This window comes from Drosophila obscura, unplaced genomic scaffold, assembly GCF_018151105.1.
Source record: "Drosophila obscura isolate BZ-5 IFL unplaced genomic scaffold, ASM1815110v1 contig_46, whole genome shotgun sequence".
Classification (NCBI taxonomy): Eukaryota; Metazoa; Arthropoda; class Insecta; order Diptera; family Drosophilidae; genus Drosophila; species Drosophila obscura.
In genome coordinates, this window is record NW_024542835.1 from 2,937,062 (window position 1) to 2,947,813 (window position 10,752).

A 10,752-nucleotide genomic window follows, 5' to 3' on the forward strand; every position below is an offset into this window, starting at 1 on the left:
CTCACATTTCTCTTGTTTCTTTTTCCCCACTTTTTTTCGCTTCCTGCTATTGTTTCTACAACATTTCCACGCAAGATTTCCTCTCAAATATGCGCTTGGCCATTATGATTATTTCACCTCCCCAACCTCCACATTCCACCCCCTCCTTGCTGCCATCCCCTGTTGAAAAATGACACTTTACAATACTTGTAATTTGTTTTTTTCGTCTACGATGGTCAACTCATGAGAATTGGGGGCCGATGTGGGCAGAATGGGATTTTTTTGTTCTTTTTTTGCATTTCATTGGTCCCACAACTATGTGGGATGCTTGGTGGCAGTAGGAAAGTGTGGTTTGTGCCAAATTGTGGGTGTCAATGTGATTTGTTGCTGGCCCTGATGATGTGGGCGTGTCTGCAAATTTGATGCCATTCTTTCAGATGTCGGAAAAGGCAGGGGTTTCTTTTTTAGCGTACTGTTCATGAGTTGGTTCCCTCAAAAAGGGTCTGGTCGGACTGTTTTTCGTGCAGAGGAGCTTAAGTATGGGCCCTGTAATCGAAGAGATTAGATCATTATGTTGTTTCACTCAACTTTTGCTAAATGATGTATGTTGTGTAAATAAATAAAATTAAATTAAAACAAATTTCTTAATGAACGCATTTTGTTGGACAAAAAAAAAAAACACCGACAGGCGGCTTTATTATTGCCATTAGAGTATCAATCCAGTTGACCGCAGCTGGCCACAATTTAATCAGCGTGCAACCAAATCCTGATCCTGAACGCTGAACCTGAAACCCCTAAAACAAACCGCAAAACCAAATGTTTATTATTTTAGCATTCAAATTAAATGCATTATTTATAGATTTTGGATAATTACAAAAAGTCACATATTCGACTAATTTAAATTACATGAAATGCTGCATATATAGAACAGGCAGCCAAATTTTCGTGGTTATCCATAGAAAAACCTCCCCAAACGATGGGAATGGTCTGGGAGTGGATACGCTGACCCCTTAAATTATTAAAATGAATGAAAATTGCATTGCAGCTCAACAAATGGTTATGAATTTTCAAATTCGAATTGATTAAATCCATGCTCATTTGTTAGTATTGCCATTTTAGGAACTACTAATATTTATTGACTTTTTTTTTAATCTAACATAATTACACAACGAAAATAAAAATTGTAAACAACTCGGGGGGTTTATTTTTAGATTTTTACCATTTACAATGCCATCACAACGAAATCAAAAAATCGAAAATTATTCATTTGATATGCATAGAGCAATGTTAATTTGCACATTTCAAGTGCAGTCACGCCTGTCCATTGCGAAGCTCATATGGCAGCTGTCATTGAGCGTCGTCTGTCCATCTCTTTTCCTCAATTCCACATTTTACTAATTAAAAACTTAATAGTTTTCTCTAGAGCAAGACGCGGGGCGCTCAACTTTCTGAGCCGATCAATAAACCTTAATGAAATGAAATGGAAAATCACCAAAAGCACAGAAAAAACTGAACATCTTCCCACAAATTGTGGGTCACAGCGGAGAGCCGTGCAGAACACGTTGGGACCGTTATTATGAACAGACAAGGGGCATTATTAAGTCACGTAGCATCGTGTGTAGCTGACATTTTCTTCAATTATCGTACTTATAGTTTCCTTTCGCGTTCTGTTGACTACTTTTCCTACTTTCCTACTATTTCCCGCTGGCCGCATCTACAGTCTGTCTGGCGGGTTAAATGAGTTGTGGCTTGGATACGTGGCCAAGTCAACTTGATGAGACTGATGTAACTTTAAGGGTGTTCGGAGCAAAGTTTTTCAGATGTACATACTCGTATAATAATTGGAGTAGCATTCATCTAGTTTTTATTTTATTCGATTCATTAGAGTATATCTAATGGCATTCTCATCACGCTACCTACCCAGTTTCCCATACTTTAAATATGGTATGCTGCGAGCGCAAAGACTACACACAAAATATGGGTAGGTAGCCGTTTCATAATATTTACACACTCGTCACACGCCCGTTTATCCACTTAGTCCAATCATTTCTTAGAATTTAGACTTTTGCTTTCATGAACAATTATTTTCGTAAATCAATAGTAGATGCACTACATACACTCAGAGAAAAATTGAATATTGTAAAGAAGTATACCCATATTTAAATGGAGTATTCGGGTTTTAAGTACAAACATAATGAAATACTGATTTAAATGTAAAAAGAGTTTTTAATACGGCCCATATGTAATTTAAATATAAAACACCACAAGCTAACTATCTCTTAAGACTGAACTCAATCTAACTCTTTTCTAGCGTACGGCAGTTAACGTACTCTTTAACATTGAATCTGCCTACGCTCTTACTTATCATGTCATTATTCGTCAACTGAGGAGAAGCCAGCGGGAGGCTCGTCTGCATTGCACTTTTACTTCAATTCGATCATCGAAATCATCAGTTAGTTTTTTACAAATATTTTGCGATTAATCTAAGCTACTGAAGAAGATCAGTAACTCAACGAACAATTTAAAATAAATATATTACCTATACATATTTAGCATATATATTTAAAGTAGATATTTTAATATTAAACTTATAGGCTTTATTTAAATTTTAATAGTGCTATGGACATTAATAAGATTTCATCAACAGGAATAATCACGATATTACATATATCCGAGTTTTTCCAAAGCACCCTCTACCAACACCCTTTCGGCTAGAATGATCCGTGTAAAATATGCTCGTTTAAGATTGATGATTGATAAAGTAAGAGTTGTGTACTAAAGATGTATATACAGCGCTTTATTGATTCGGATGAAGAGGTAAATCAAGTTTATGTATATCTTTATTGCGTGTGTTCAAAATTTAAAAAGTGAATTCAAATTTAATATTGATTATTGACAAAGGTAGCAACCAAGTTCAAGTTTACCAATTTAATGTCTTCCCAAGTGCGGGAGGCCATTAACAATTTAGGCTCGTGCGGGCAGTTATAAAACTAATAAGCAATCTACGCCATAACGAGATGTTATTGATATTTTGGCCCAGGCCGTCAGTGCGCACCGAGCGCTCTATGGGTGCGGATTGTCAGCGGATTGGATGGAATCGAATTAGATTGTATTGTATTGGATTTAACTACAGAGAGAACGCTGAAACTTTTGCTGTTTAAAAGTTATCAAAATAAAATTCAAATAAAAACTTTTGGACGTTTTCAAACTTTAACCCGACAAAATGCTGTTTCAACGCTCCCGCGTCGAGTATACGGCCGAGCAGATCTTCAAAATCAAGCAACTCAAGCAGCTGGTGGAAAGTAAGCATCCCAAATGACCGTAGACCACCATTCACGGATTATTCGTTTTCAATTCAATGGCAGAGTCCGAGGAGCTCCAGGTGGGAACAGATGACGTATTTCTAACAAAATTCCTGCACTACACACACTGGGAGACGATCAAAGCCTACCAGGCGATCCATGCCTACTACGACTTCAAGCACAAGCATCCCAGCTGGGTGGCCAGACACCCGATCGAGTACTATCGCAAGATATTCTACGGTACGCACTGTCGCTTCGTGATGCCCCATGCGGATAAGAATGGACGGGTCCTGGTAATATTGAAGACCGTGGATGCTTTTCAGCAGTTCCCAGACTATCTGCAGAGTCTCATAGAAATGGACGATCTCATCTTTGAGTCGCTGCTGATGCTGCCGCGTGTCCAGGAGAATGGCATAACTGTTATTTGCGATCTCCAAGGGTATGTTAGGAACTTCAGAATAGCTAATTCTTTTCCTGCTTGACACTGCTCGACGATTTTTTGCCATTGCCTAGCACCACTCGGAACTTTCTGCGACAGTTTTCGCCAGCATTTATGAAGGTAGTGAACGAGAAGAACGGCGTTCTGCCCTTTACCCAACGCATTGTCCACATCGTGCAGCGCGGCTTCCTCATGCATGTCACCTCCACCCTGTTCATGCCATTTATGAACAAGGAATTCAAGGAAAGGGTCAGTTTGACAATTCCAAATGTTTGTACTAGGCATACCATTAATCTGTTGACTTGCAGATCTTCACCCACGATGGAAAAAATCTTAGCAAGTTGCGGGACATGGTAGGCTACGACTGCCTGCCGGCGGAATATGGGGGTCCAGCCTGTAATGTTCTCGATACAAATCTAATGTTCAATCATTTAAATCAAAACGCAAATTATCTGGAACAGCTGCAGCACTACGAAAAGAAAATACTATAGCTCACAACATAAATTACACACTGGGGGTTGAATTTTGAAAATGTCCAAAATACAAAAAAAAAACTAAACCGAAGTTTCAAATATTACTTATTTCACCATAAGACAAGGGAGTCCCAGCTGCGAGTACCTATAATATAATTTAAAAAGTCTAGAAAAATTTCATTATTCATACTGCAAAGTCGTCGGGATGGAGGGATGTTGACTAAGAATATAACATATATGTGAGAGTACATATTATACAAAATTAATATCATTTTCATTCATTAAAGACATTTAATTCAAGTTTTATGATACGTTCAGGAAATATCGGTGAATTTGCTAGTTCTGATCTCGTTCACCGAGTTCCTTGTTTATTAATATGGCATCTAAATAATCCTCTATGATTTCAACCAAAGGATTAGCATACAAAATATTGTCTCTTTGCTCGCTCACCCAGGTACGAACACTATTTACTAATTTTACACTATCTGTCTTACGGAAACCGCATTGATGATTTTTAAGCTCGGGAGTCCTTTCAGGAGGACCAGAAGTTGATCAGGCGTAATGCTGGAAGATGATATGTGGAGGTAGATAATGTTTTTCAGCTTCAGTAAATCCGACACGGGGAAGGTTTCGCAGCTTACTTTGAGTTCCTTAAGTGTAGAAATATTGCAGATATGCTTAACTTGTGCCTCCAACAAATTGTCGTTTATGATAAGACTTTCAAGAGGAGAAATGGGTTTGTTGATAAACCCATCGATTAACGAGTCCCGTAATGAACCGCCATACCACACTTTTAAATGTTGTAGTCTGGGCAACTGGCAGACCATCTCGTAGGGCACCGTTGAGTCGAGGAGCTTTACGCTAAATGCCAGACTGTAGAAACATCCAGGGATTCCATTTGATCAAGAACATGCAATCTTTTTCCGCTATATGGAGCAGCGAACAACGTCAGCTTCCTTAGAGACGAGAATTGCTCGATATTGCAAACAAAATCCGTAAACTGCTTATCGGTTTCTTCGTTAAATTCTTCTTCGGAAAGCCACACCCTAGCATCCAAAGACTTGAGCTTTTTCAAGCTGCTTAAATCATCCACCGTCCCTGTCCGAAAAAAAATTCATTTTCAAATGTTGGAGATTCGAGCAGTAGCTCCGCAAGAGCAACAGGTGCTGATTTCCTTTCGAACTATTCAAATCAGACTTATAGCTGACCATATTGTCGCCAACGATCTGGAACAGTTGTTCTATATGTCCGTCGCCAAAACGATGAGTACATGCATCAATATGTTTGTACCGATGGCTTGCGTATCTCTTGAAAATACCTCCAATCCACAGGCTCGAGAAGGCGAGACTTAGCTGGTCTTTTACTTCCAGATAATCAAAACAATTTTCCAGCAATCCTCGATTATAACAAAAATAGTTGCGCGAGATGTCTCCACTTTGGCTTCCTTTTCAATGCATGTGTTATCAGTTTTTAGTTTCGAAGGAAATCTGAGATTTGTGCAGCGCAATTTGTTGCGATTGCTTACCAATACTCGAACAAGCTTCGGAGTGGAGTTTCAGGTTGTTTTTCTGAGACCTATTCATTTCCAAATAGTTACGTAGCTCGAGGGCTTAGTTGAGGCTGCTGTTTTTGGCTGTATTTCATAGTTAAATTCAAAGGCGGTCAATCAATCTGTTGCTCTATTGATTACTTGGAAATTAATACATCGATAGTGACAGTAGGGTACTCGTATTATTTGCAATGAAATCAAGAAACAGATAATACCAATATAAATACACGGAAAACAAATGGCAATCTTGTAGAAAATTGATTCATCTTTTGGATAAAATTATATACTAAGTGCGGCAAATCCTAGCTGGCTAGTAAATTTAAACCGAATTTCAAAATCAAGGAAATGAGGCGGAAATGAATATGATATTAGGAAAAGAATATGGTATATTTAATCAATATTTGTTGTATATTACGGTATATTTCTGAGGGTCAGACCGTATATTTTATCCGCGGTCAGACTGTTGTGAAATTGCGCCTTTGAAGAGTTCCGAATTTCTGTAAAAAAAAAAAACCAAAATAATGGCAACTAACAAGGTATATATTAAGCTTGGACCCCGTGTTTTGTCTTATTTCATTGCACTTGTCCCCTAGGAATGCCTGGTTATTGTACTGGACATACGGAGCTGCGCTGCCGAGGAGTTTAAACTGAAGTCTGTGAAATGTGTGTCCGAAATACTCAAGGATAAGGTGTGTGCCATCATCGGGTTTACCTCTTGAATTTAGGTTGAACGTCAATCATTATCTCTTACAGATCGTGTGCAGCAGTAAGGACTATGTATCCTTTGTACTGGTGGGCAGTGACCGCGATAATAATAATAGCGACTGCCAGAATGTGATGTACTTCAAGGAGGGTGAGGTGCAGCTCTGCAGCTGGCAACTGTTGCTGGATCTCTTTAGATTTGTGAACGAAACGGCCTGCGAGCAGGGCGAGTGGCTGGACGGAATAAAGGTGGCCCTAGCCATGCAGGAAACTGCCCAGTTGTGAGTTGGACTGCCTTCCCTCTCTGGTTCCCACTCATCTAACCCCGATTTCTGATAGGTTAAAGCCCGCCAGACAGCGCATACTTCTGCTCTTTGACTTCAATTCAATGCCACAGAACTACTGCGAATTCAATTCAATCACCGACGAGCTGCTGAACTCTGGCATCGAATTAATTGTTGGGTGAGAACACTTTCCGGTTGTCCACTCCACATTTCGCCATAATAAACTCCAAATTTTCCATAGATCCCACAACATTGCTTATATAGACAATGCAGAGAGCCAAGACCCTCAGGCCATTTTCAATTTCTCGCGAAAGTGCACTCCCGAGGAGTTGGAGAACCAGAAGTATGCCCTGAGTCTCGTTCCCCGGTGCAATGCGACGCTCTGCAGCTTCAAGGAGACTCTGCAATCGGTCTTCAAGGTGACGAACAGACGGCCATGGTCGTGGAACGCCAAGCTGTACATCGGCAGCAATATCATCATCAACGTGCAGGGGATGATTGCTATGAAGAACCAAACGCCCGTCAAGCTGGAGCGGGTCTGGGCCGTGTCCGATGAGACGGTGTCGCGTGAAACGCACCATTTCATCAAAGGTGCTGAGGTGACGCCCCAGCCCGAGGACCTTATGACCGGCTACATGCTGGGCGGCACAGCTGTGCCCTATGATGATTCGCTACTCGAGCCGAAAGCGCCGCATCCGCCAGGTCTGCACTTCTTCGCATTCATCAAGCGGGACTCGGTGCCGGATGAGTACTTCGCTGGGGATTCGCTGTACCTGCTGGCCCACCAAAAGGGAAGCACAGCGTCGGCCAACAAACTGGATGCCCTGGTGAGGGCTTTGCGCAGCAGCAACCATGCGATGCTCTGCTGGAAGATCTACAGCCCCAAGTTGAACACCCCCAAAATGGTGATTCTGCTGCCGAAAGTGCCGGACGACACCCATCCGGCCACGCTCTACATGCTGGAGCTCTCCTACACGTCGCAGCATCACTTCTGGGACTTTCCATCGTTGCGCACTGCCAAGTCGGAGTGTAGCGATGAGCAACTAGAGGCCATCGACAAGCTGATCGACAGCACCAACCTGGAGTGCAGCCTCAGCGAAACCCAGCAGCCGCGAAAGTGGCGTCGGAACGATCTGATGCCATTTGACAGTCTGCCAAGCATCTTCGAGCAGAACGTGATGGATGTCCTGGAGCGAAGGGTGATCAAGGAGCGGCAGGACGATGAGCAGTTCAAAGAAATGCTGAAGGACAAGAACTTTGTCGACGTCTTCTGGAGTGTCCCCGAGCCGCTCGAAGAGAAATCAAAGCAAGCAGCAGCCACCGTGAAGAAGCTCTTCCCACTGAAGCACAGCAGAGCCTGGCTGGAAAAGCTCCAGGCCAAGGAGCAGGCCGAGAATGCTCTGCCCGTCAAGGCCGAGCCCCAAGAGAATGAAATTCCCATTCCAGCGGACGGCGTGGGCTTGGTCACACCCGCCCAGGACTACACTCGCATCCTGTCGAGCGTCCGCTCCATTAGCAACGTCACCCGGAGAGATGCCCAGTTCCAGGCGCTGGCCGCCCAAGTCCGTGTGGTTATCGTCACTCTTCTCGAGCGGAAAAAGCTCAACCTGGAGCAGCTGGGCGAGCTCATTTCGCTGTACCGGCAGAGCTGTCTCGATTTTAATGCGTTCCTGGAGTACGATAAGTTTACGGAGGACCTGAAGAAGATCGCGCTGGCGAAGAGACTGAAGGAGTTCTGGAAGGACATCATAGATGGCAGACAGCTGGGTCCCTTGGTGCTGGGCGAGCCCACTCTGGACGATGAACTGAGCCTCAAGGCGTATTATACCATCGATGACTGGCAGGAAGATCAGGCGCCGTCTCCGGATACAGAACTCCATTGAAAATTGTTTCTTATTCGGTTTCCCAATTATATTTAGTTTAATTAATTTCAAAATACATTTACGCTTCACAAACGCACACAGAATGGTGGTGGGTGGTGGGGGAATGAGCAGATAATTATGTGCATTTATAGTTATGGTATTGGTATGTACTTATCTCGAGGACCAATTCAAAAAGAGCCAAATGATTGGAGTACAAATAATTTAACAAGCGCGCAAAATGCTTAAGGAACAATCGAGAATTTAAAAATAGGTAAACAATGCACATGCACGTGTGTGTGTGTGTGTGTGGGTGAGTGCGTGTTTGGGTGGTTTGGTGATGAATATTTAAATACGAGCACAAGTTTCGATTTCGTTTTGCAATAACACATTAAGAGGAAAAAAACTTTTGGCATGGCTGCACCACCGTTGGGCCAGCAAGCAGAGACGCCATACACACAGGCAATAGGTAATTCATCCCAGATGGTCGCTCCTCCTCGCCCTTTCCACTTTCCATTAGTCAATGTTCAGCGAGGACATGAGCTCCTCCACCCTGTGGCAATCAAGAAAAAATGAATACAGATTAGCTGTCTGATTTTGTAGGCAGGAGGCAGTCGGTAAAAGCTTCATATTAGATACGAATTTTTACACTTGCACGCACGTGATATCTAAGTCCTGGAAGGCCACGCCCAGCCAGGCCACCACAAGGCAGTAGTGCTGGAAGAGCTGCAGCAGGAGCTCGCCCTCGTCGAGCATTTCCAGGCGCTCGATGCGCTGCCGCTCTGCCGAAGATATGCTCTCGTACACCTGCACCATGTCCCAGGCACGAGCACCGCTCCAGCCGCAGTCTGTGAACCGCTGGTTTTGAGTCTCCAGCGACAGGCATGACTCGACACCGGCCAGACTGCAGCCGCGACTACGCAGATTGTTGAGCATCACATCGCCAAAGCGATCGTTCATATTGACCTGCGGTAAATCACATGTTATATAAGCAGTCATCTTGGCTACCCTTGGATTTTTCTGGGCGAATGTGGGCTCACCTGCTCGTAGTTGACAAAGACGGCGGCCTGGAACTTTTGTGCTATCCACTTGAGGAGATTGCGACAGTTCTGGGCCTCAATGTAGACCAGAACACACTCGGCCAGGAAAATGGTGGGTAGCGTGTAGTCCACCTCGGCCTGCTGCAGCTTGTTGTCGACCTCGTCGAGGTTGCGCAGATCTACGCCCATTAGGTGGTAGCTGGGGCCATGCAAATCGGTGGGACTGAGACGCACCTCGCCGTCCTCGTCGTGAATCTTGGCCAGCAGGGCCTTGTTGCGTTTGATTGTGTAGCATTTGCGCGCCGTGACCGTGGGAAAGTCAAGCTCGATGAAGTTCTTCACCTGGTGCGCCGTGTCCCTCAGCCGAAAGTAGAGTGTGTCGAAGCCACAGCCCAGATTGATTATCTGGCAGTTTCCAGAGGTTTTCTGCAATAAACTGGGATGTTGAGTGCAAGGCCAACAGTCAGGTCGGGGCGTGAACAGCATGGACAGCAGGGGCACATGGGACATGGACATGCGCAGCTCTTCTGGCCCTCACGGACGTGCAACAGGATGCGGAATCGCCATGGCACTTGACCTTAACATGCGCCAGACAGTTGGGCGCCGTGGAACAGACCCATACCACACCCCTGCGCATGTCAAGTTATTTATAGCTGCAGTTAGTTAAGGCCTTATACTATGCTGCATGCAAGTGCAGCCAAAGACTGACCTTCAGGAACTTCTCCACGCACATCTCGACGCCCTTGACGCGGGCAAAGTAGCCACGGTTTATCTCTGGGGCCTTCCGCTCCTGGTTCCGCACAAAGTACCCAATGTAGTCGTCCTTCCAGTAGCCCATGCGGACGGCACAACGCTTGCAATCGCTTGCATCGTCATTGGTGGCTATCACCGCCTCGTCGCACGGATGAAATTTGTGTGTAGTATTGTTGCCAGCGGCTGAAACACCGCCCGTCGATGGCGGCTCCATTGCTCTCCGGCTGTGTTACACTTTTGCTTCCAGTCAACACTTGTTTTGCTACCGATCAATATGTATTTTCTCGTAAAAAACCTTTTTGTGGATTTTTGTATTTTTTGAAAGAAATTTTAACACGACACCAGCTGATCGACAGTGTGACCGCGGGCTTG

General features: G+C 44.0%; 3 protein-coding genes across 3 annotated transcripts; 2 read left to right on the forward strand and 1 right to left on the reverse strand.

The window, feature by feature from the left end:
• Positions 1-3,045: 3,045 nt before the first annotated feature.
• Positions 3,046-4,285, forward strand: LOC111071735 (retinaldehyde-binding protein 1). The gene is made up of 4 exons (XM_022363228.2): positions 3,046-3,281; positions 3,345-3,720; positions 3,795-3,969; positions 4,029-4,285. The coding sequence occupies exons 1-4, from the start codon at positions 3,203-3,205 to the stop codon at positions 4,209-4,211; spliced, it is 813 nt and encodes a 270-aa protein (XP_022218920.2). The 5' UTR covers positions 3,046-3,202; the 3' UTR covers positions 4,212-4,285.
• Positions 4,286-6,088: 1,803 nt separating this feature from the next.
• Positions 6,089-8,689, forward strand: LOC111071757. The gene is made up of 5 exons (XM_022363264.2): positions 6,089-6,278; positions 6,336-6,431; positions 6,496-6,725; positions 6,784-6,906; positions 6,970-8,689. Exons 1-5 carry the CDS (start codon positions 6,264-6,266, stop codon positions 8,609-8,611), a joined length of 2,106 nt encoding a protein of 701 aa, XP_022218956.2. The 5' UTR covers positions 6,089-6,263; the 3' UTR covers positions 8,612-8,689.
• Positions 8,621-10,752, reverse strand: LOC111071758 (leucine carboxyl methyltransferase 1). The gene is made up of 4 exons (XM_022363265.2): positions 10,337-10,752; positions 9,628-10,053; positions 9,249-9,553; positions 8,621-9,140 (listed from the first exon to the last, which is right to left on the reverse strand). The coding sequence occupies exons 1-4, from the start codon at positions 10,592-10,594 to the stop codon at positions 9,104-9,106; spliced, it is 1,026 nt and encodes a 341-aa protein (XP_022218957.1). The 5' UTR covers positions 10,595-10,752; the 3' UTR covers positions 8,621-9,103.

Bases quoted from the DNA above. Each gene is read 5' to 3' on its own strand.
- LOC111071758 (XM_022363265.2), bottom strand. From the start codon at position 10,594: ATGGAGCCGCCATCGACGGGCGGTGTTTCAGCCGCTGGCAACAATACT. The intron at 10,054-10,336 runs GTCAGTCTTTGG...AGTTTATTGCAG, and splicing joins GCGTGGAGAAGTTCCTGAAG to AAAACCTCTGGAAACTGCCA. The intron at 9,141-9,248 runs GTGCGTGCAAGT...TGATTGCCACAG, and splicing joins TTCCAGGACTTAGATATCAC to GGTGGAGGAGCTCATGTCCT.
- LOC111071757 (XM_022363264.2), top strand. The intron at 6,726-6,783 runs GTGAGTTGGACT...GATTTCTGATAG, and splicing joins ATGCAGGAAACTGCCCAGTT to GTTAAAGCCCGCCAGACAGC. The intron at 6,907-6,969 runs GTGAGAACACTT...AATTTTCCATAG, and splicing joins GGCATCGAATTAATTGTTGG to ATCCCACAACATTGCTTATA.
- LOC111071735 (XM_022363228.2), top strand. From the start codon at position 3,203: ATGCTGTTTCAACGCTCCCGCGTCGAGTATACGGCCGAGCAGATCTTC. The intron at 3,282-3,344 runs GTAAGCATCCCA...ATTCAATGGCAG, and splicing joins ACTCAAGCAGCTGGTGGAAA to AGTCCGAGGAGCTCCAGGTG. The intron at 3,721-3,794 runs GTATGTTAGGAA...GCCATTGCCTAG, and splicing joins GTTATTTGCGATCTCCAAGG to CACCACTCGGAACTTTCTGC.